The following is a 24,573-nucleotide window of genomic DNA, read 5'->3' on the forward strand; positions in this document are numbered from 1 at the left end:
TGCAGACATGTTATTATATCTGTTATCTATTATAACTGCTTTAAGAAAGCTAGGAGACAAGAACAATTAGGGTATGTGCACATGGTGTCAGTTGAATGCCTGCACAGCCGCTTTCCTGAGGCGGCTTTGCCATCATTTTTGCGGGGACTCCGCCACTGACTTCTTTCATTCTAAACTGCTATGTATAGAAAGTGGGAAGCAGTTTTAACTGCTCCAGGGTTTCCAAACCAAAAATAAGTGACATAAGACTGTACATGTACACAGCAATGTCATTTTGACATTGCTGTGCATCTTGTTTATTTTATGAGCCACTTTTCAAGTGGATTCCAGGCAAAATCCGACTAAAAATAAAAGACGTTGTGTGCAATATACTCAAGGTTTTTTAAACGATTGAAAATTAGATTATGCTTTGCTATATATTTTTAGACGTAAAGGCTGGCACACCAGAGCACCTTATACTTTCCACTTTCCAGTGTTTAGTAAAAAAACCATAGTAAATCTCAGGTTTTCAACTATTTCAATAAAAATGAACCAGAAACACACAAATGTAATCTTTTCTACTATAAATATTTAGGCTCCAATTCATCATGCCGGTCTTGAGTGGAATGTGAAGCATCAGTTTTATTAAGAGGCACAAACCTGTTAATGTATCAGGCAATGTGAAAAGTGGCGCATGTTACCGCGTATGCTTTGCCACAAATCTTACTCCAATCGCTCATTGTGAATTTGAGTAGCGGGGGCCCAATCCCAGCTCTGACTTTGTCCCAACTTTGTTTGAGTTGTGTGAAAATAACGTAAAAACGCCAAAATTTGCAAAAGTTTTGCATAGCCTTACAAGATTTTCAAAGCTTTTTACACCAGATTTTTTTTTATAAAAGCTTTGAATTGGGGCCTTGGTGTTTTTTGGTAAATAAATATGGACATTCCTGATTTATGATTCTAAAAGGTTTAAAAGAAACATTGGTCTGACATTGTAATTGCATGATGTTCGGCAACTGTCTGAATATTACTAAAAGTTGGTATGCATTACACGTTTCTTGCACTAATGCATCTTGCTTCCTTTTGTGCTGAAGGAAACAAAAACTTAATTTCAGTACCGTACCTTTATATTAAAAATGTAGAAAACAAAAAATAATGTGAGCATAAAACAAATTGTATAAGAAAAGACTGATTTCAAATAGTGCCACATTTTAGTGCCTGTATTACAGCATTAATATATGGACTTCTGGGTTGAACACAGTCTCAAGATAACCAAATTTTTGCTTAAAAGACCTGTAGGCAATTCAGATGTCAAAGACATAATACTATTTCTAAAATGTGTACCTATTATGGAAACATTTTGCAAAACTGAAATTCATTAAATTAGTGTTACCCACATTTACTCGATTTTGCACTTACAATGTTCAAGTTATTGGAATAATTTATAAAAGCGTCTACTTGGGACATCATTTATGGTATTAGTTTCTTATGTCAAGCCACTTTTCATAACAGCAATCGTCTAATCGTCTAAGTCTTACTTAATTTTGACACATGGTAATGAAAATTCAAGCAATAAACTCAGTGGGGGGGGGGATTTATCCACCTAAATACACCAGAATTCTGGCACAAATTGCAGAAAATAAACCTCTGATGGTTATTCCATATTTCTTATGTGTTTTTGTCACTTTCTGCACCAGGGCCAATAAGGGGGGGATTTGCCAAAAAGAGGTGTGGATTACTGTACAGAGCATGACCTCATATTTGAGGTGCCCAAACATGTAGCAGAATTAGTGAAAACGTTTCACAATAAAGACAGCCAACTATTAGTTGGAGCAAACATAGATTTAACTAGATGAGTTTAAAATGTATCAGAAATAAAAATGCAGCAAAGCTATGAAAGTTTTCACTAACAAACAGTGTTGATAAATAGGTCTCAAAATGTGACAAATTTTTTTTGTAATAATTAAAAAAAAAACACTAGTTAGTTGTTTCTTGTCTTCATTTAGTAAAGTCACCAGGATCTATCATGTCTAATAACTTAGAGGCTGAACCAGTCAGTAAACCGAGAGTCTACAAGTATCATTTAAAGAGAAGGTAAACTTTCTTCCTGATTTTTGAGTTAGCAGGCACTGGAATTGTATGTGTGTCTATGTGATCCATGTGTGTCGAGAAGCATGCAGCTCAGCAGATAGAAGAGTGCAGCTCACCAGATAGAAGCGTGCAGCTCAGCAGATAGAAGAGTGCAGCTCACCAGATAGAAGCGTGCAGCTCACCAGATAGAAGAGTGCAGCTCACCAGATAGAAGCGTGCAGCTCAGCAGATAGAAGAGTGCAGCTCACCAGATAGAAGCGTGCAGCTCAGCAGATAGAAGAGTGCAGCTCACCAGATAGAAGCGTGCAGCTCACCAGATAGAAGAGTGCAGCTCACCAGATAGAAGTGTGCAGCTCACCAGATAGAAGTGTGCAGCTCAGCAGAGAGAAGCGTGCAGCTCAGCAGATAGACGCGTGCAGCTCAGCAGACAGGAGCACGCAGCTCAGCAGATAGACGCGTGCAGCTCAGCAGACAGGAGCACACTGCTCTGTAGACAGAAGCGTGCAGCTAAGCAGATAGAAGCGTGCAGCTCACCAGATAGAAGCGTGCAGCTCAGCAGATAGAGGCGTGCAGCTCAGCAGATAGAGGCGTGCAGCTCAGCAGATAGAGACGTGCAGCTCAGCCGATAGAGGCGTGCAGCTCAGCAGATAGAGGCGTGCAGCTCAGCCGATAGAGGCGTGCAGCTCAGCAGATAGACGCGTGCAGCTCAGCAGATAGAAGCGTGCAGCTCACCAGACAGAAGCGTGAAGCTCACCAGATAGAAGCGTGCAGCTCAGCAGATAGAAGCGTGCAGCTCAGCAGAGAGAAGCGTGCAGCTCAGCAGATAGAGTCGTGCAGCTCAGCAGATAGAAGCGTGCAGCTCAGCAGATAGAAGCGTGCAGGTTCTGTCTGAGCACACAGCTCCAGCCTGAGCACGCAGCTCCAGTCTGAGCACGCAGCTCCTGTCTGACCAAGAGGCTTCAGTCTGAGCACGCAGCTCCAGTCTGTGCACGCAGCTCTAGTCTGAGCACACAGCTCAGCTTCTGTCTGAGCACACAGCTCCAGTCTGAGCACACTGCTCCTGTCTGGGCACACTGCTCCTGTCTGAGCACACTGCTCAGCTCCTGTCTGAGCACACAGCTCCAGTCTGAGCACACTGCTCCTGTCTGAGCACACTGCTCCTGTCTGAGCACACTGCTCCGGTCTGACCACACTGTTCCTGTCTGAGCACACTGCTCAGCTCCTGTCTGAGCACACTGTTCAGCTCCAGTCTGAGCACACTGCTACTGTCTGAGCACACAGCTCAGCTCCTGTCTGAGCACACAGTTCCTGTCTGAGCACACTGTTCAGCTCCAGTCTGAGCACACTGCTACTGTCTGAGCACACAGCTCAGCTCCTGTCTGAGCACACAGTTCCTGTCTGAGCACACTGTTCAGCTCCAGTCTGAGCACACTGCTACTGTCTGAGCACACAGCTCAGCTCCTGTCTGAGCACACAGCTCCTGTCTGAGCACACTGTTCAGCTCCAGTCTGAGCACACTGCTACTGTCTGAGCACACAACTCATCTCCTGTCTGAGCACACTGCTCCTGTCTGAGCACACTGCTCAGCTCCTGTCTGAGCACACAGCTCCTGTCTGAGCACACATGCAGATTCAGTACAGACTATAAAGCCTATGATTTCAACCGAATCCATACTCCAGTCTGTGTGTGTACTATGACTGGGGCTGAGCACTTTTATCTGCTGAGCTGCACACTTCTTGGAGGTCTATTGTGCAATCGTTGGAGGTCTTATAACCCTGAAACTGACTTAAAGGCAATTCAAGAGTTTGCCAAATAGCGCAAGCGTTACACATAAGCAACCACAAAAGGCGTTATTGGTAGAAAAGCACAGAAAAAAATCTCGCCAACTTTTATATCTATATTAGAAACTTAAAGAACTAGGTTTCTTTCGCTAATGAAGTTTCTGCATAGCTAATCACTGGTAATATCTGGATAATGACAACATACAGGTAATATTTTTTACCCAATATTTCACAAACCAAAAAAAAAATTGCGAAGCTTCTTTTTTTTAGGTGAAATTGTTCAAGAGTGACATTTGGGCGAGTGAGCATGATTTTTTTTTTCCTACCAATGACTTTTTTTTTATTACTACTACTGTTACTTTAGTGATCATCCACCCAGTGTCCCACGCAGATATTAGCTATTATTATCATATTTTGGAAATATGCAATAAAACATGGAGATTAACAGACAAAAAAAAGATAATCATTTCATGTCACGATTATTAGGCTCAATGAAAAGTGAGCAAAATATTAAAACAGATTCCAATGTAGCACTACAAGCAAATGTCACGACTGGCATATGTTCTCAAATGAATTATTAATGTTATGACATCAGATGTGTAATAAAGTATTTAAGATCATAATTTCTACTATAGTAAATGGTTGCAATAAATAATTTAAATTGTATATAAATACAGACCACTTTGTTATGCCATTCAATGCATAACTGAATGCATTTTTTTTCTTTTTTACACCAGCTCCAGCGCTATTTTCCCGTGGTACTTTGCTGGAGAAACATTCTTTGTGGCACAAATACTGTCATCAACCCTTCGTATGACTGCAATCAGAGCTATGCCACAATGTCCCAGTGAAACGGATTTAAATAGATTATGTCATTCATATTTGGTTATATTACTTAGAATCATTTTGTATTCTTAATTTATATCTAAAAAGGCCTGATAAGCCAACAGAGTTACCGACTCAATGTAAGTGGTACATATTATAATACTTTATGTACAGAAATGCGTGTCCAATATAAAAAAATATATTTATTATGTGAACCTTAAAAAGTATATATGTAAATCCTGACTCTTGTGCAAGGACAACTCTGTCCTATATATAGATAATAATGTTGTTGTGAAAGTTTCTCCATGTTTCTTCATGTTGACAAGGTGTGACAGTATTCCAGGAGTCGGGATCGTAAGGAGTGTTAACACATTTTCTTAAAACTAATGTATTTTCCATCTCCATCTCATCAATGGAAATTTAAAACAACTCTGAATAAAAGACAAAACAGACTAAATTCTCCAGTAATTGTGAAATCTGTTTGTTTTTTTTTTCATCTTGGCGGGATATTGTCTCTACCATAGAATAGTTTCCTAAGCGTTTAATGTTTGGCATAGCTCTGTTTCTCCATTTTTCTTCTGTTACAGGTTCTCCAGAAATGATAGCTATTGTCTTAAGCAGACAGACAGGGCAAGTGTGCATGGTAAACAATCCAGTGAGGCACAAACTCTTGCAAGTGGTGTCGATTCTGGTGGTAATGATTCAGTTCATCTCAGAGGAGTCCAAATAATAGTTTGTTGCATCAAAAGAACAGGAGTCTGTTTTTGACTGTTCCAGATTTAAAGCTAATAGAGCGCTGACACCTGTAGATGAAATCGAGACAGAATATTCTCAAAATAGGTAATGTTTGGTATATATGTACACCGATGATGCCACTGTTGTCCCTAGGCTGTGTCGGAGAAGCGAATGGAGCTACACTACCAGACACAGTTCATACTTTAGGCTTTGAAACCATTTTGTAAGAAAAATAAGAAAACCCCATTAAGACATTATAATTTAAACCTCATCTGGTTAGAAATACAAGGTTAGGTGTTAAACTTGTATTCAATCAAACATCCTACTAAACGCAAATACTTAAGGTGGCCATATTGCAAGGAATCTACCATTTAAGAAGTCTGCCATCAGGGTTGTGGATTGGGTAAGGCAAAGTTCTGACCTCGACTCCTTCATAAATGGTCAATAATTAGTTAAAATACATAATTATCTGGTATTATTGTATAACTATATTATTAATAAGAATAACAAGAGATAATGTATTTTTTTCCAGTTGGGAGTCAAAGTTGATATATTTCTACTGATTCCATCTTTACCTAAAACTAGCTCCAATTCCAACTTCACACCACTTCTGAACATATCCTAAGATCACAAATCTGAGTGGCTGTTTTTTCACTAGGCGCAATATAAAACACTTATCAGTGCAATTGTTTTTGGTAGCATAATAACTGGGCAGATACTTCTTATTGTTTGCAATGTTTCAGAAGGTTTGCACAAAAGGGACTTCTGGTATTTGAGCCAGTAAACAATAAAATGCATATTTGTAAAATTTCAGTGTAATTACTTACCAGATATTGCTGAAGATGTTTATATTACAGAGACTCCTCTTGCCGTCTGCTGTAGCATGCTAAAAAGAGACAGCAGAAAGTATATTACATGTACTAATAATTCATCAGATTAAATAGTATTGATTGGTTTACTATACCACTGTACACTGGGAGAGAGAGTATATTCATTAATAAGTCCAAAAAAGGACAATCTCATTTCAGAGGCCATGCATCTACAGCTATAGCTACTTTATATACAGTTGTGCTCAAAAGTTTACATACCCCGGCAGAATTTTTCCTTTCCTGGCCTTGTTTCAGAGAATATGAATAATAACAAAAAAAGTTTTTCTCCACTCATGGTTATTGGTTGGGCGAAGCCATTTATTGTCAAACTAATGTGTTTTCTCTTTTTAAATCTTAATGACAACCAAAAATATCCAAATAACCCTGATCAAAAGTTCACATATCCCAGTTCTTAATACCGTGTATTGCCCCCTCTAACATCAATGACAGCTTAAAGTCATTTGTGGTAGTTGTGGATGAGTTTTTTTAATTTCTCAGATGGTAAAGGTGCCCATTCTTCTTGGCAAAAAGCCTCCAGTTCCTGTAAATTCCTGGGCTGTCTAGCATGAACTGTGCGCTTGAGATCTCCCAAGAGTGGCTCAATGATATTGAGGTCAGGAGACTGAGATAGCAACTCCAGAACCTTCACTTTGTTCTGCTGTAGCCAATGACAGTTCGAACTTTTGAACACAACTGTATATATGGTAGTCTGCACTAATACAACACATATGGAGCCAGATGAGTTTCTTTGAAATTGTTTGTTGTTTTTTTCCTTCAATATAGAGAGTGGGAAAAATATCATGATCTTTCAGTCACCTGGAAATCTTCTATACAATTATAAGTAGAGATGAGCAGATTTGCCAAAATTTTAATTTGAGAAATTGCATTTTCCTAGGAAATTTTATTTGCAGCGAAGTTATTCTCTGTGAATTGAATGTCCCTTATTATGGTCTGTGATCCCTCCAGACTCTAGAGCATAATGAACATAAGATGTAAAAAAGAAACAAAAATTTATACTCACCTCTACGGCCCCTCCACTACATGCTGACAGCCACCCGGTCCTCTTCTCTTCCCCGTCGTAAGCCATATCTCCTGGCCTGCTCACTGTAGGCCTGGACTTCCGGCCGTGACAAGACTTGGAGGTCACTGTGTGTTGCCAGTTGTGACATCACGGACGTGTGACACAGTATTCTTTGAAGTCTGGTTGCGGCCAAAAGTTTCGGCTGCGAGTGATGACAGAAAGAAGGGCTTCTGCCTGGAATCCTCTTTTCACTGTTGCAACTTAGTCCTGTTCACTCTTGGCCAGGACTTCTGGCAACAACCAGGCCTCAGCGGTCACTGCACGTCACACCTGTGACGTCAGAGGCCTGGTTGCAGCAGGAAGATGCAGTTCACTACTGCCATTTTGCTGAATTCATGCAAAGTGAATTTACAAAAGTCCATATTCTCAAAAAAGCATTTTTTTGTATATTTGAGTAGACTTCAATTTTACTTGAATAAACTCGCTCATCTCTAATTATCAGTATGCAACGGGAGCAAACTGAAGGGAGACAGAAGAATTTTGTACCCATGACAGCTCATGCTCTACATAATATCTTCCCGCTCTTATCACTTTTTATTTTAAAAAAAAGAGTCTCTAACAGGCACATTCTAAAAACCCATATGAGTTTAACTAAGAATAAACTGGAAAACATCAAAGACAAAATAATGCATGAAGTAGGCAGTCTTTTCAATTTAGAAAGGAACAAACAACATACTTTTCATTAGCCTCTCTTTGATCAATGGAGGTTTCAGGGATTTCGGTTGCTGTGTGACCTCTTCTGTGCTTTACCTTAAAAATATAAGAGACATGCATTTATGGGATAAATAAAAGAAAAAACATGGGATGTCAATTTTCAAACAGAATAAGAAAAGCTTTAAAATTTTTGTAAAAATGTATATGTTGTGCAATAAGATCAAGGTTTTACATTCTATCTATTTTTTCCAAATTCATTTTTCCTTCTGAAAAAAAAGCAAAAAAAACAACAACAAAAAAACACAACTTTCCCATTTTTTTGTGAAAAAGGCCTAACATAACTATAAATTTAACGAGAATGACTAACTTCCTACTAGAGGATATAGGAATTGCGTACTATACCTTACCTTCCAACATAAAACGCCAAAGGCAAATCCAACAACTAGCGACATCAGTGCTATTGACGCTATGCTTGGCCATTGTAATGACAGTCTGCTGATTTCACTTGGCCCTGTGTACCCTGTAAGCAAACATAGAAAAAAGTTTACATATCCAATTAAAAGGCCTATTCAAAAACACTATTTTTTATTATAAGGAACAAAGATAAATATCTGAAAATAAAATCAATAATTTAGAGTTTTGAGAATTCAAGCTACCATGTTTAACTTACTTAAAGAAAGCAAAATAAATGTAGGTGTAGTCCAAAATTTTAGGTTCTATGAACCTTTACAGTCCAAAATATTATACTTGGCATATTTTCATAAAGGGACATGATGTTTAGTTGTTATGGTAATCACATTTGCAGATCAAACTTAGCAACCCAGACAATATACCTGGGCTCTCTTCTTAGAATGAATCTTGGTTTTATCTAACAATATCAAATAATTGCATAGAAAACTCCATTTTATGTATCTTTTCCCATCTCCTCTCTGGTTATCAGCTAGAACTTGTCATAATAAAACATGAAAAATGGTAGAAATTTTAGAACTTGTGTAACTCAGCAATCTTCTTGTTTACTGAAGAAATAAACAGATTTCCAGTTTTGAGTGGAAAAATCTCAATATTAAATCTCAATAATAAATAACAAGGAGCTTACTTGGCCATCACTAAGAAAGGGTCTCCACGGTAGGTGAATATTAAAATATACCGTAATAAAAATGGTGATCACCCACTAGATAGTACCCGACTAAAAGCAAGGGCTACATCACTTAATGATGTTATCTAAAACACTTCAAAGTCCATTGGAGAGTTTCTTAAAAGGGTTTGAAATTCCTTTGTTATTCACTGTTTACGGGAGCATTGCTAAGAAGTAGTGCACTACTGCTTCATTCACACAGGGGACTTTGAGACCCCTGTTCTCGGAATTAAGAAGTGGTGCCAAAAGTTGAACCTCAAATAATCAACCATTATTATTTATCCTAAGAGAACAACCCTTTTAACTCTGAAGCCTAGCTTAAACACCCCAACTATTAACCAGAGGAGATCGACTGAAACTCGACTGCTTTCTGTAACATCTGTGCAGATTCATGCCTCTGTTTCCACTTTGGCCGCTGGGCAGCAGTGCGCCTTTGGTGCTTGTGACGCGTGACAGTGGCAGTTCCATTTTTTCCCTGGGACTTTTGTTGTTGCTTAATAAGGGAGCTATGGGGTTAATTTTGTCTAGGTTTGGATCACTCCTTCCTGAGAGCACTGGGTGGGATAGTCAGCTATTTAAACCCCTGAAGCTCTGACTCCACTGCCAGTCAATAGTATTGCTGTCCTAGTGTATACTGCTGTGCTCCTGTTTGTTGTTCTGATCCTGTTTTGTGATCTCGGCTTGACTTTTGACTACCCGCTTGTTTTTTGATTTTGTCTCTGATGGGACCTTTTCGCTTTGACCCTGCTTGACGCTCCATCCTGCCTCTGGTTCGCTGCTACAGATGCCAGGCCTTTCATTGAGGCAATCCACTGTACCCCATTGTAAGACCAGATGCCTGTACAGGAGTTAAAGGGTGGTTGAGGTTCCTTGAGTCATGATACTTGTCTTGATAGCGTATTCCATCGCTGACATGACCTCTATCGCTTAATAGTATGATCGGCCTTTAGAAAATGGATTGTATTACAAAAAAATATTTCAGGACAAGATATTTTTCTTAGAATTAATCATGGATTTCTAATCACACATGAAAAATCTAAATACCATGGCCATGCATGTAAAATAGGGAATATGGTTATTCACGAAGACTTGAAATAATTGTTAGGTTACAGATATTATAAGATTAAAGGTTCTCAGCAGGTAATCTAATATAAGAACCCTCCCTAATCTGCCATGGTTTTGGTACGCTTATTATTTGCAAAATTTGATTCCTTCCATTAACACCTTTTATAGGATATACTGTAGTTTTTGCCTATACCTATTATCCGTTTTGGGCAGCCAAGAGTTAGTGCTGAACATGTTTTAAAAGCAGGAGAAGAGATCATGATCGTATCTAATTACATCCTGAACTAATAAAGCTTGACAAAGGGAAAGGCACAGATGTTTTAAATAAGATCAAGGAAAAGATGAACCTTTAATGAGGATATAGGATTTACACTGAAAAATATCACTTGTACTTTAACTTTATACAGATGTTCCCTAAGAAGCCTGCTGCACAGATAACAATACAGCTCATTTATAACACCAGTGGAAGAGAAATATGCAGAGATTTACAATGCAAGACCCCTATGCTAGAAAAGTATGTGGGCCTCTTCTTAACAGCCTTATTCTTAAGAATTGCGTGCCCTTGACTGTCAATACTAGTTTTTTTCACATGCATTTGTGTAGACAGTAGGAAGCACTGGTATTCTATTCTGAAATGGCAGTGGGCTTCTTCTCTTACAAGGCCCAGTGCTCTTGGACTGACATGATTATATTTCTTATATTCTAAAAAATGAAATGGTTACTGTCATTTTAAGAAACTTTGCATGAATCAATAGAACAAATGAATATCAGAAACTTTATATAATATATAGTATTAGAAAAATGTCTCCACTTTTGAGCCACTTCCCTCTCCCTCTGCCTAAACTCACTATCCACTCAGAAAAAAACAGCTCAGATCCATCATAGTCAAAGCAAGACAGGCTACCAAAAAAGTGAGGTATCAGGTTACACAGCGTATTATACTGTATGGAGAGAGAAAATGGAGGAGGAGTGGGGAGCAGAATGAGAAAACAAGCAGAGGCAGAAACCGACAGATCATGACACAGCTAGTGAGTGATTTAGTTTCTCCTAGAGCTGGATTGACAGCTACAGTGCTTAGTACTCCTGTATAGTGTTCAGAAGGAGCGCAGAAGCATAAAAGGACATGTCCTCAACAGTGAAAGGAGAGCATGAATCTCTATTTCACTGAACTGTGAATGGGTAAACTAACTTTTCTCCCCCCACTACTTCAGAGAGAACTGAAAGCTGAAAATATTGAACTTTCAGAAGAAAAACTGATGAAAAATGTAGGATAAAAAACATAGAATGTAGTGTAATTCCATATGCACACACAAGACATTTTATTCTGAAAATTCACCTGCAATAGATAAAGAAGCACATTTTTTTACTAATGCTGTCTAACTATCCATGTAGGTGCATTAAAGGGGTTGCCCAGCCTTAGGCTACAAGTCTGCAGTCAATCTATGTGACTGCAGACTTGTGAATCCTTACCTCGTATGCACTGCGCGCTGGGAGGATTCTCCAGTGCCGGCACCGTCGCGTGACCACAAGAATGTGATTTGCATACTTCTAGCCATATTCTGACTAGACTGTGTCCAGGCTTGCTCAATACATTTGCATTGAGCGAGGCTGCGCCCATCTAGTCGGCATGTGACCACATGTATATAAATCACATACTTGCAATCATGTGCCCTCCACATCCTCACAGCAGGCAGTGTGCATGATGTGAGGATTCACAAGTCTGCAGTCACACAAAGTGACTGCAGACTTGTATCCTAAGGCTGGACAACCCCTTTACTATACTTACCAAACGCTCTGTGCCTTTTTAGGTCACCTTCTTTGCTGGTTCACACAGGGACCCTTGTGTGGAGTGGAGCTACTTTCTCAATGTAAGCATATGGAGACTCAGAACAAGGTTCCATAGAATTACATTGAGAAAGCAATTTTTGGTCCACACGAACGCCTGTGCAATCTAGTGAGTCAGAATATAAGGCCTCACTATCAGTATGTAGTCAGTATTCGGTGAGTAGTTTTTCTCAGGAGTGGGACCCAAAAAGTGGGTGATAAATGCACAATTGCTGCCTTGTTTCTATTATTCCTTTTCTCTGATTGTTCCTCACCTGGTTTTGGCTTCTACTCCTGAGAAAAAATACTGACTGAATACTGACCAAATACTGATAGTGGGGCCATGGCCTAAGTCATGTGTCCTGAAGTAGGACCACAGAAGTAAACCAGGGAAGATGGCGATCAGTAGTACATTAACGCACTCCCACAACATTGAATAGGTAGTTGGACAGGATTAGGTAAAAAAAATAGTTGGGAGTGCGTCTTTGACTAATAAAATGTAAACCGTGAGCGAACTGGTTGCATGGTGTTTGAATAGATGCATGTATTACAAATTATAGCCTGATCATTGCATCAAATAGCATGGCAATAGCATAGATTGTGCCACAGGTTATTATGAAAACCAGGACAAGCAGCTTAGCCCCAACGCACAGGTCGGCCCTTTGTAAAACAGTCTCCTTCCTGAACTGAAGATCAGAAATAAACTAGGACAAAGAAATAAATGTATTTATAGAGTATGCATTCCACTATGCAGCAGCAGGAGCACCAGGTTCAAATGAAATACCAAACATAGCAGTAAAGTGGTAGCTGCACCATGACATTACATTCCACCCTTGCCAAGTAGAATTCAGTGTAAATATTTTATAAATAAGATTAATAGATATAAAAGATTGCCAGAAGTATGAGGGAAAGTAACAAAGGAACCAAGGGAAAAAATACAAACTTGAAAGTATTTGAAGTACTGCAAATGTCTCTGTATTTAGAATGAGGAAGGCCAAGTGTATAGCACAGGAATATGCCACAATGTAAATATTTGGAGAAGGTTAATCTGATACAGAACACTGCCTATTGAACTGTATAACATTAGTACATGTAATATAAATATCAATAAATTCAAGGGGGTTACAGACACATTTAAATTTGTTTTGTTCTGCAGGTACTTTGTGAAAATTGTGTTGAGATGATTGAAAATTGTGGATATTTTCTATCTAGGCTCCAGAGTGGTTCACGTTTTTAAACACATTGTACTGTATGGAATTACATTTACATCCACAACCTGACCTATATTTATTATCAGAATTACTTCTTTTTCAAAAGAGAGGGAATCAAGAATAAAACAGCTCAGTGTCAAGATTGTGAAATCTCAGATACTGTGTCAACAGAATACTGACAATCATTTACAGCACAATGTAGACTTGAATTGGCCATACTTATTAGATGGTTATCGTCAGAATATTGCATCGGCCGACTGTTCGGCCGACAACCATCTCGGACGTCTTCCCCATACACATGAGCGCTCGCTAGGCTAAGCGCTCCTGTGGTCCCTATGAGAAAGCCACTGATAGACATCCCTGCCGGCGGCTTATCTCTGGGAGAAAAAAAAGTTATCGAGTCTGAAATCAGACATTTCCGATTGATATCTCCCCCGACGATCAGTTGAACGGTGCCCCCATAAATATTAAAGCGTTGGCTGAATGTGGTCGACATTAGTCTAATGTGTAATGAGGCTTTTAGCCATTAAAAAACTTGTAATCTACTTATGTACTGTAAGGAATTTGGTTTTAATTAAATTGGATTTGCGCCAATTCATAAAAAAGGAAATATTCTGATAACAAAATATGAATTACATTGTTACTGGACTTGCATTATTCTTCAAATGTATAGAAATCTTGCTACACAGCAGCAAACACAATGTTAACCTATGACTATGTTTTCTAACCTGCACTAGATAAAACAAAGTTATAATGCAATTGTTTGCCATGGAAAACGCCACTGATCTGATTTATACAGTCTAGACAGCAGGTTGTTAAAGCCATATTCCACAATATACTGATAATTGGACAATAACTTAACCGAATCAGACAAAGCTATTCCACTCAATAAAATAATGAGCTGTCTGCTATCAAAAAAGTAAGTCCACGAGCTGTGTCTAGTATTTCAGCACCGCACAAGTCCTTTACAATCTGCCTTGAAATTACTAGATCTAGTGCTTAGAAACCTCAAAGAATATTTTCAATCTAAATATGTATGCACAGGTAAAGAAGTATTTCCTTCCATGCAATGTCACACGCTCGGTAATTGGTCAGTATTTTATATCAGTATTTGTAAGCCAAAACCAGGAGTGGGTGATAAATACAGAAGTGATGACGTGTTTCTATTATACGTCTCTTCTGATTGTTCCTCTCTTGGTATTGACTTACAAATACTGATGTAAAATACTGAATGTGTGAACGTGGCCTAATACACAGAATATTACAGGGAACCAGTCATGTCCCAAAACACTATTAACCTGCAAATATGGGGCTAATCTGAAGGTTAATAGCGTTCCAAAGCTGCCCAGCCGCTGCACTGAAAGCCTGGCTACTGGGAGGCAATGAACTTTATTCCTCCTGGAATCATCAGCTTTCAGTCGTAGGGGCGCGGCTTCAGTACATGATGGGCGGTGGCTGTTACGACACCCCGGCACTGACTGACAGCAGCAGGATCTGTACTGGGGCACTGGTGAGCTGGCCGTCAATACCGGGGCTTGTTTACAGCTGTGGCTCACTATGTACTGAGAGGCCAAGCCTCTATGACTGAAAGCCGGAGGGAGTAAAGTTCATTTTCTCCCTGTAGCCATGCTTTCTGTGCAGCAGCTGGGCAGATTTGAAACATTTTTAACCCTATATCTTCAAGTTAGTAGTTTTGGCACATGACAGGTTCCCTTTAAGTGCTTATTAAGAATGTGAAGTGCTCTATTAGTTTAGCCTCATTTATGAAGTAAAGAATATCCAAGTTATGAGGGAGTTGTCACTTTGCAGCTTATCGCTGACTCTGCAGTCCTTGTTATGTTTTTGATGCCTGGAGGTTCAGAACAAGGTCTAATTCATTATGGTACTAATATATCGTAAATTAGCATTGTACTTTAATACAGACATACAAAAGATATATATACTGATGCTCATGGCAATGTCACACCTTAACTGTACTTAAAATATTTCTCGCTCACATTTTTTTCTTTGATGTTTGTTGCTTGAAAATGATGAATTTATCAGACAAGATAATAAATGTGTCTGAAAGGCAAATTCATTCACCTTAAATAGCATTCATGTTCTTATGTGTGGACAACAGAAGAATATTTTCAGAAAACGGCCATCTCTAAGGCAAGGGTCATGTGACCGTATTTTCTCTTGTCCAAGAAAATCGGTCCGATTATGGTAATCGCACTCTGATCGCAGCTTGATCCGATTTTCTCAGATGAGCAGATAATAGCAAAAAAAAATTCTCCATCTTTTCCATTTTGTCAGTCTGTGAAAATTGCACTACACTCTAATGTCATCAAAGTGCAGTCCGATTTTTTTCCACAGACTCATTGACTTGCATGGCCAAGTGCGAACCGAAAATCAGATGCAAATCGTGTATTCTGCAATTTTTTTCCTAGTACGGACTCGGGCTGAGGAAAAAAAAATCAGACATGTGCACAACCCTATAGAATAACAGTGTAATTCGTTAATTTGTTGGATCACACTCGGACCAAAAATATGGTAGTCTGCACGAACCCTAATGGAAACAAGCGTCAGCCACTACACTACCTTAAAGGGAATCTGTCAGCAAGTTTTGCTACCTCATCTGAGAGCAGCATAATATAGGAAAAGAGAAGCTGAATCCAACGATGTATCACTTAGTTTACTGGGTGCAGCCGTTCTCACACAATCACAGATCTCAGATCCAGCATGAAGCAGAGCTAAGAGAACTAACCCCACCCACACCACAGCGGACCCTACACCAGGCTCTGTATGTTCATTGTCTATTGATAGTGAGCTGCTTAACAGAGGAGGGGCGTAGTTGGACTAGCATGCACAGGCTTCTATAGTCCAGACAATGATAATCACCAGGTGATAAAACCTTCATTGTAAGTACACAGCCTGATAAGTGACACGCCATTGAAATCTGAGTTTTAACCCCTACCTCATGCTGTCCTCAGATAACATAGCAAAAACCTGCTGACAGATTCCCTTTAATGAAGCTTTGGTGAAATGCATATTGGAGTGTGTCGGGGGAAAACTACTCTGCCCTCTAGGCTTGGTAAGTTGAGTACACCAAGTCCACCATTGGTCTGTACTAATGAGCTAGTACAACAGATTTACATCTCTTTTGCCCCATTGTACATTAGGAGAATTCAGCTACCTTAGCAATTGTTTTTTCCTTTCCTAGAGCAGTGCGATTGTGAATATTCCCTGTTTTTTTAACAGTATTTGTTTCATGTGTGCAGAGGGAAAACTGCGAGATTAAGATTTTTTTTCATAGATTTTGTTAACTATGGATAATAAACACACAAAATAAAAAAAAAAAAAAACACCGAAAATACATAAGCATAAAAACTTTATTGAACCAGTAGGTGTCTTAGGAGATATTCCCTTGAAAGGCAACAATAACAATTGTCACAGCTGTGCTGGAGGTTTGGTTTGGCAAAGGACCTGTAAGAAGCGGTCATTTTTTTTTGCACTGCATGCCTCTGGAATGAATAGCTTCATAGACATTGTAGAACAGACAATACAGTGTAACGTCTACAATATCCCTCCTGGTTATATTGCATTGTGGAATTTACCTTTTAAAATAATACAATGCAAACAGTTATAAAAATGCCAATAAACATTTCCAGAATTTCTTAAGATTTTGATCTTAGTAAAGCAAGTACTGCACTTAAACAGTCAAGATTTACTTAATATATGTTTGCCGAAGTTATTGTGACTGGCAACCAATGCTAAAAATATTATCAACCAATAATCAATACAATGTAAGAGGTTCCTGGTAAAATAAAACATACTGGAACAGAATAGATGAATTATTAGTAGGGGCTATGCACCACTAGGTGACTATGGTTTGAGCAAATGTATTTCTGGTATTAAAAAAATTGTTGTAACTTATTAAAAAAAAAATTTCTATATACAATTATGGGGAAAGCATTATCCCTGATCTGCTGCTCTGAACTCTGAGTAACAACTTAGATTTGATTTATAGGAGTCAAATGGACATAGATGCCTTATTAAAAAATGACTGACTGACCTCTATGGGGAAACGCCGTGGCTTGGTCTGTGACAGACGTAGAGGTAAACTATGTCCACCATTGTTGTCTACCGCCAGCTTATAATAAGGACAGGGTTGGACTGGCACACCAGAGAACCGGAGAATCCTCCGGTGGGCCCTGGCTTCTCCTTCAGGAGAGTTCATAGTGCAAACCTTTCAGCTGCTATGGGGCTCTTGAGTGGGGGAGAAAGGTGGGCCCTCAGAATCAAATCCTTTGGTGGGCCCAATGTTCTTCAGTCTGGCACTGAATAAGGGTATATCCTGTTATTATATGTTTGTCATAATAATTAAGGGTTAAAAAGTTCTATATAACATGGAGTATCAGCCCAGCAGCAATATTTCAGTAATCATTTTTACATAGTGATAAGCAGAATTAAATTTGAGAAAAGCAGATCAGACAGTGAAAAAAACGATTGTATCTTTGACATGAGATACTTAAGATACTCACCAATTCTACTGTTATTTCGTAAATGGCTTGATGCATATTGTGTGTTTCCATTCGTAACAAAAGTCCCTTTAAAAAACACAAAACAGCATACATCAGCCTTTGCTTGAATGCAAGTTGTAGAGGAACTAGCGCTTTATAGAATAAATACTCACCAATCTCGGGATCAGTTGTTGGGGTCTCACATGTAGTATTATAATTTGTATTGTTTATGTCTTTGAAAACATCAAATGTCCGGGTCACAGAAGTAAAAAAATCTCTGGGTTCAATTTCCCCTTCTGAAACATTTTCTAAATAATACTCTGCAAATTCCTAGAAAAAGAAAAGAGTCACCATAAACTTCTGCTCTTACATTAAGAACATACATAATTTGAGTAGTCGGCTAACCTGAAGGTTTTTTTAAAAGGGAATGTGAAATTAGGAAATTACCTACTTGATTAAATTAGGGTTTTCTATAATTAATATATATATATATATATATATATATATATATATATATATATATACAGTACAGACCAAAAGTTTGGACACACCTTCTCATTTAAAGATTTTTCTGTACTTTTATGACTATGAAAATTGTACATTCACACTGAAGGCATCAAAACTATGAATTAACACATGTGGAATTATATACTTAACAAAAAAGTGTGAAACAACTGAAAATATGTCTTATATTCTAGGTTCTTCAAAGTAGCCACCTTTTGGTTTGATGACTGCTTTGCACACTCTTGGCATTCTCTTGATGAGCTTCAAGAGGTGGTCACTGGAAATGGTCTTCCAACAATCTTGAAGGAGTTCCCAGAGATGCTTAGCACTTGTTGGCCCTTTTGCCTTCACTCTGCGGTCCAGCTCACCCCAAACCATCTCGATTGGTTCAGGTCTGGTGACTGTGGAGGCCAGGTCATCTGGTGTAGCACCCCATCACTCTACTTCTTGGTCAAATAGCCCTTACACAGCCTGGAGGTGTGTTTGGGGTCATTGTCCTGTTAAAAAATAAATGATGGTCCAACTAAACGCAAACCGGATGTAATAGCATGCCGCTGCAACATGCTGTGGTAGCCATGCTGATTCAGTATGCCTTCAATTTTGAATAAATCCCCAACAGTGTCACCAGCAAAGCACCCCCACACCATCACACCTCCTCCTCCATGCTTTACGGTGGGAACCAGGCATGTAGAGTCCTTCCGTTCACCTTTTCTGCGTCGCACAAAGACACAGTGGTTGGAACCAAAGATCTCAAATTTGGACTCATCAGACCAAAGCACAGATTTCCACTGGTGTAATGTCCATTCCTTGTGCTCTTTAGCCCAAACAAGTCTCTTCTGCTTGTTGCCTGTCCTTATCTGTGGTTTCCTAGCAGCTATTTTACAATGATGGCCTGCTGCACAAAGTCTCCTCTTAACAGTTGTTGTAGAGATGTGTCTGCTGCTAGAACTCTGTGTGGCATTAACCTGGTCTCTAATCTGAGCTGCTGTTAACCTGCGATTTCTGAGGCTGGTGACTCGGATAAACTTATCCTCAGAAGCAGAGGTGACTCTTGGTCTTCCTTTCCTGGGGCGGTCCTCATGTGAGCCAGTTTCTTTGTAGCGCTTGATGGTTTTTGCAACTGCACTTGGGGACAATTTCAAAGTTTTCCCAATTTTTCACACTGACTGACCTTCATTTCTTAAAGTAATGATGGCCACTCGTTTTTCTTTACTTAGCTGCTTTTTTCTTGCCATAATACAAATTCTAACAGTCTATTCAGTAGGACTATCAGCTGTGTATCCACCTGACTTCTGCACAACACAACTGATGGTCCCAACCCCATTTATAAGGCAAGAAATCCCAGTTATTAAACCTGACAGGGCACACCTGTGAAGTGAAAACCATTTCCGGTGACTACCTCTTGAAGCTCATCAAGAGAATGCCAAGACTGTGCAAAGCAGTCATCAAAGCAAAAGGTGGCTACTTTGAATAACCTCGAATATAAGACATATTTTCAGTTGTTTCACACTTTTTTGTTAAGTATATAATTCCACATGTGTTAATTCATAGCTTTGATGCCTTCAGTGTGAATGTACAATTTTCATAGTCATGAAAATACAGAAAAATCTTTAAATGAGAAGGTGTGTCCAAACTTTTGGTCTGGACTGTGTATATATATATATATATATATATATATATATATATATATATATATATATATATATATATATACTGTATATATATAAAAAAAACATTTAATAGTGTTGTTTAATTCTACCTATCACTATGTTAAAAAAATATATATAAATAAAATCTTCCGAATTTTACACTGGAAACTATACCTAATATTAGACAAATAATTCTGTTCTATATAGATGACTTTTCAGCAGTTTCATTATCGCCACAGACAGTATTACAATAGCAGATAATGGAATATATTTCTATACAAACAAATAAGGCCAGTCTCTTTCTGTTAATGTCCATATGAAAAACAGGCTTAGCAGCCAGTGAAAATGGCATGATTTGGGCTTTTATTGGAAATATATAGTGATATGAAAAAAGAGTACATTCTAAAAAAAACACTGTAAAAAATGAATTCAGCATAAAAATGTGAATTACACGGTAGTTCATTTTCTTAAGACACATTCCCTTTAAGGTTTTCTAATCACATATTAAGTCTTTCTTGCTCCGATAGAGTTTTCAGTATATTTTATTTATGGAGTGAATTTTAAATATTTAAATACATTATTCACAGAATACATATGAAGTCACAAGAGGCCATGTTTTAGCTACTGGGTTAAGTTCTTTCACCTATCTGCACACACATGGAAGAATGTGCTGCTTATTCCAGCAATTATGTCTTGGCCTGCAGCTACATTCTCTACTCTGTGGGGGGCCCTTTAGCTTCTTTCATATTTTCAAAGAACGTCTATTACTGCAGTGTTTTAGATTAATTTCTGGTAAATTAATGTTAAACTTGTCCTTACTGTCTTCACTTGGCTTGAAGTCACAAAGGAAATGCAGCAGTGCACCATGTTACCCATTGTTAATTGCAGGAAGAAGAGTTACATTAATATCCTTTATTCTTAAAAATTAAAGTAAGTCTCTTACATGGAATGGTGCCATACTAGAATATGTGACAATAAGAAACCTAACAGGTTTCGAGTGGTTCCCATACAAGACATCACATTCATTTTACTTTGTCAGTAGTAGGGTGTTACCCATAACAAATCTGCTATACAACCATCTACTCAGCTGAGGCCAAATTAGACAATAGGCCAAATTAATATTACCCATTCCCAATCATTTGCAAATGTATAAACATACCACCGATCAACGGGCAAATGAGGAAAACACACAATTGTCTACTGATTGAATTATTTGTGCCAGCCCCAAAATCATTGTTTTTGGCAATACATCTGCCTCTGGCCATATGCAAACAGTATGGGACCGAACAATCATTTGGCGTCTGTACTGTTTGCCTGTAAGTTCTTATAATGAGCGCTGATAGACATGTTATATCGTCAAAAGAGCGCTCACTATGGCCATGAAGCTGGCCAGCAATAAATTAGACAATAAGCAATGACACGGTTGCTACTTTGTGCCACTTTTTCAATAGAAAGCATTTATAATATTACTTATTAATACACAGAGAAAATAAAACAGCAAATAGAAAAGAGTCAAGGCTCATTGAACTTACTACTAGGCTACTAAAAATACTAATTGGTCCAAAAAAGCAAATAAACTACCGCTGGTTACAATACTATTCATGCTAAAATTAATGGTAGCAGTAATTTATAAATTCTGAAGGCATTAATTAAAGAAGCACTCCTATCAGAATTGTTATCCTCCTAATATATTGCAATCATCATTTTATATAGCACTATGTTCTTACAATTGCTCATTTTGCCTTTCTGCCCAGCTAATTCTTCTCTTTTCCATCACATGGCTAAAAACTGACTAGCTGAATCCTTCTGAGCTCTAAGTAGAAACAGGAGGTCAATTTTCTCTGTATGAGTGACTGTAAAAGTCCCCGGCAAGTAGGTGGAGAAAAGCAGCTGAGGGGGATGATAAATGCAGGGACAACAGACTTCCTGTTTCTACATAGAGCACAGAAAAGAGAAGAATTAGCTGGGTAGAAAGGCAAAAAGAGACATTGTAAGTACACAGTGACATATAATATGATGATTGTAATATATTAAGAGGGTAAAAATTTTGATGGGAGGAGTGCTTCTTTAAGAAACAAACATTAGCCAATGCTGACTTACACATTTTATTTAATTTTCATGGAAACATGAACTAAAAAGAATTACCTTTTGCTCATTGAGATTGACACAGTTCCTGATCTCTCGAAAAATTAGGGACAGGCCTTCTAAGATTTTATAATTTTGCGATGTATTAGAGAATTTGTTTACAAGCGTTTCAAGACGCCATGACAATTCATACACCATCACGTATAACCAGCAGTGCTTGGCCTGCAACACAAAGGATGGAAATAAATACATATGTACAGAGACAGAAGAAATAAAATACAGTGTGCTTGTAAATCTAGCTCTTTATGTCTAATGTTCGAAAAACATTGAGCACCGAGCAATTATTTTAATAACAAAATGATGCAAGACTGTCATTATGTCAGAAATGCAAAATTACATTTCAGCTCAATTACCATCTGGTCCGGTTTTATCCAGTGCAGATGTTCATTCTTTCAAATGCAACATCATTTTGTCCAGAATATAGATATTTATGTGTTACTAAAGATATGCAGCAGAATTGTAGAAGTTAACTTTTCATGTAGGAAAAAGGTTCTAGAAATGGCAAATAATTAGAAGACAACATGCATTACCCATCCTTGTATTTTAGAAAAGTAAAAATGAATGTTCTATACAATGTATTACGTGTGAATTAAATCGGCTCCATCATCATAATAAATGGTTAAAATGGCAAAGTTCTTGGAAAAACAAGCAACTTTGCAACTAACTTAGAAAAAGTTCTCTCCTATCTCAGGAACACAGGGATGTTTATTTGTATTGCCTAGGTTACTGGCCACTGCTGCAGTTTATCAGCAGTGGTTGATTTCCAAGGCAATGAGCGCAGCGCTTACAAGCTGTCTCCTACAGAGCTTATAAATGCTACTCTGAAGCTTCAGTAGAACTGAACTCCTCCAATGCTGCAAAATGCAAAGTTTTCTCTGCTTATAGCAATGGAGAGCGCACAGTTTGAGCTAGCGGTGACAGCAAGGCCGCTGACCCGTATTGTCAATTGTGGGGATTTCCTCCAGGTTCTCCGGTTTCCTCCTCCACTCCAAAGACATACTGATAAGTAATTTAGATTGTGAGTCCCAAATGGGGACAGTGATGGTAATGCCTCTAAATCGCTGTGGAATATGATGGCGCTATAAGAACAAGCATAATAAATAGTTTGATGATGGCAAAATCCCTTTAAAAGGTGGAGCAACTGAATCATAAGAATTCTCAGGATTAATATTTGCCCATGCATTGGTGCTTTCATGGCAATTTAGCATCAATACAGTTTTAACACAATGGAGTTAATTCATCAAATCTTTTATCCTAGAAAACTGTTTTCAAAGCTTTGAAAAGTCACAAAATGTTGGCGCAATGGGGAGTTGTGCAAAAATATTCCGACTTTTTGAAATTTTAAATCAGATCCTCTGGAATGGGTAGAGCTGGGTAGGAGCTGGGATGGGGTGGGGGTGGGCCATCAAACTCATCAAATATGCTGGCGTTTTGCAGGCCAGAAATGCTACTACAGTCATTGACTGTAGTAGCATTTCTGGTGTGGTGCACAGAGGCACACCACTCAGAAGAGGCGCCAAATGCATTCAGGGGCATGCGACTCTTAATGAATTTGGCGCCTTCTACACCAGCAAGACTGTAGTAGTGCGATCTTGGCCTACGCCAGTCTTGATGAATTGGCCTCTATGTTTTGTAGTTTGTTCTTAAATTATGGAAAAAATGGCCGCAATGCAAGAAAGCACAGCTAAGATGAATGAAAGCCAAAAATGCCATATTAAGAACATGGGGTCTACAGGGTAAAGAGAGCCAAGTAGGTTTCCCGCGACTTATAAACTAAGAAATGCTCCCCTTCAAAGGGTCTATATTGACTATTAGGATTGCTACTTATATTAGGAGACATTAGAGTTCCTGTCCTTTTCCTCTCTTAAGGGGCTATTTGCACACAAAGTACATATATACTGTATATACCACTTAGTCAAATTTCAGAAGGGAACCCCCTCTAAAATTAACAACTAAACAAACGATGTTAGGTCAAGGCTCAAATTTCACCCTGACATACCTGCCTAACTGAATCCATTAATGCCTTGATTGCAATAGGTTGACAATCTTGCTTTAAAAAGAATAGTGTTTTGTGTGTTTGAGCACACCTGTATTGCTTGTTAAATACCTGGAGCTGTGACCATTGACATGATATGTAGGCTTTAAAATGTTGCAATTGTTGCACTAATTCCTCTATCATTATAAAATACAAGCAATGGTTTATTCACAGAACAGAGTTGGGTGGATTTAAAATTGTTGCATTTGATTAAGGGTTTACCCAAACATTTCAGTATTAAGATTCTACAAAGGACACCTCAGGTGAAGGTTGAGGAAATCTCAACTAGCAAATTAAGGAAACTTTTGGCAGGGTGTTTATTTAAAAGGAACCGGTCAGTCGATTTATCTGCCTAAACCACGGGCACCAAAAGCTTAACAAAAATTATAGTTCAAAGATGCAGCCGAGGACCGTACGCAAAGACATGAGTAATCTGGCATGCTGGGGACCATAGGCAAAGACATGAGTAATCTGGCATGCTGGGGACC

General features: G+C 38.5%; 1 protein-coding gene across 1 annotated transcript in view; it reads right to left on the reverse strand.

The window, feature by feature from the left end:
- Nucleotides 1-1,094: 1,094 nt before the first annotated feature.
- Nucleotides 1,095-24,573, reverse strand: part of KITLG (KIT ligand) — a 75,521-nt gene continuing 52,042 nt past the window's right edge. Inside the window, exons 4-10 of the mRNA XM_073651637.1 lie at nucleotides 22,051-22,212; nucleotides 17,926-18,082; nucleotides 17,774-17,839; nucleotides 8,423-8,535; nucleotides 8,038-8,111; nucleotides 6,239-6,297; nucleotides 1,095-5,479 (exon numbers count right to left, since the gene is read on the reverse strand). Coding sequence (XP_073507738.1) covers nucleotides 6,258-6,297; nucleotides 8,038-8,111; nucleotides 8,423-8,535; nucleotides 17,774-17,839; nucleotides 17,926-18,082; nucleotides 22,051-22,212 — 612 coding nt within the window. The 3' untranslated portion in view covers nucleotides 1,095-5,479; nucleotides 6,239-6,257. The remainder of the gene's footprint in view (nucleotides 5,480-6,238; nucleotides 6,298-8,037; nucleotides 8,112-8,422; nucleotides 8,536-17,773; nucleotides 17,840-17,925; nucleotides 18,083-22,050; nucleotides 22,213-24,573) is intronic.

The sequence above is a fragment of the Phyllobates terribilis genome, unplaced genomic scaffold, assembly GCF_046119375.1.
Source record: "Phyllobates terribilis strain yellow unplaced genomic scaffold, ASM4611937v1 Scaffold_11__3_contigs__length_659146591, whole genome shotgun sequence".
NCBI lineage: Eukaryota > Metazoa > Chordata > Amphibia > Anura > Dendrobatidae > Phyllobates > Phyllobates terribilis.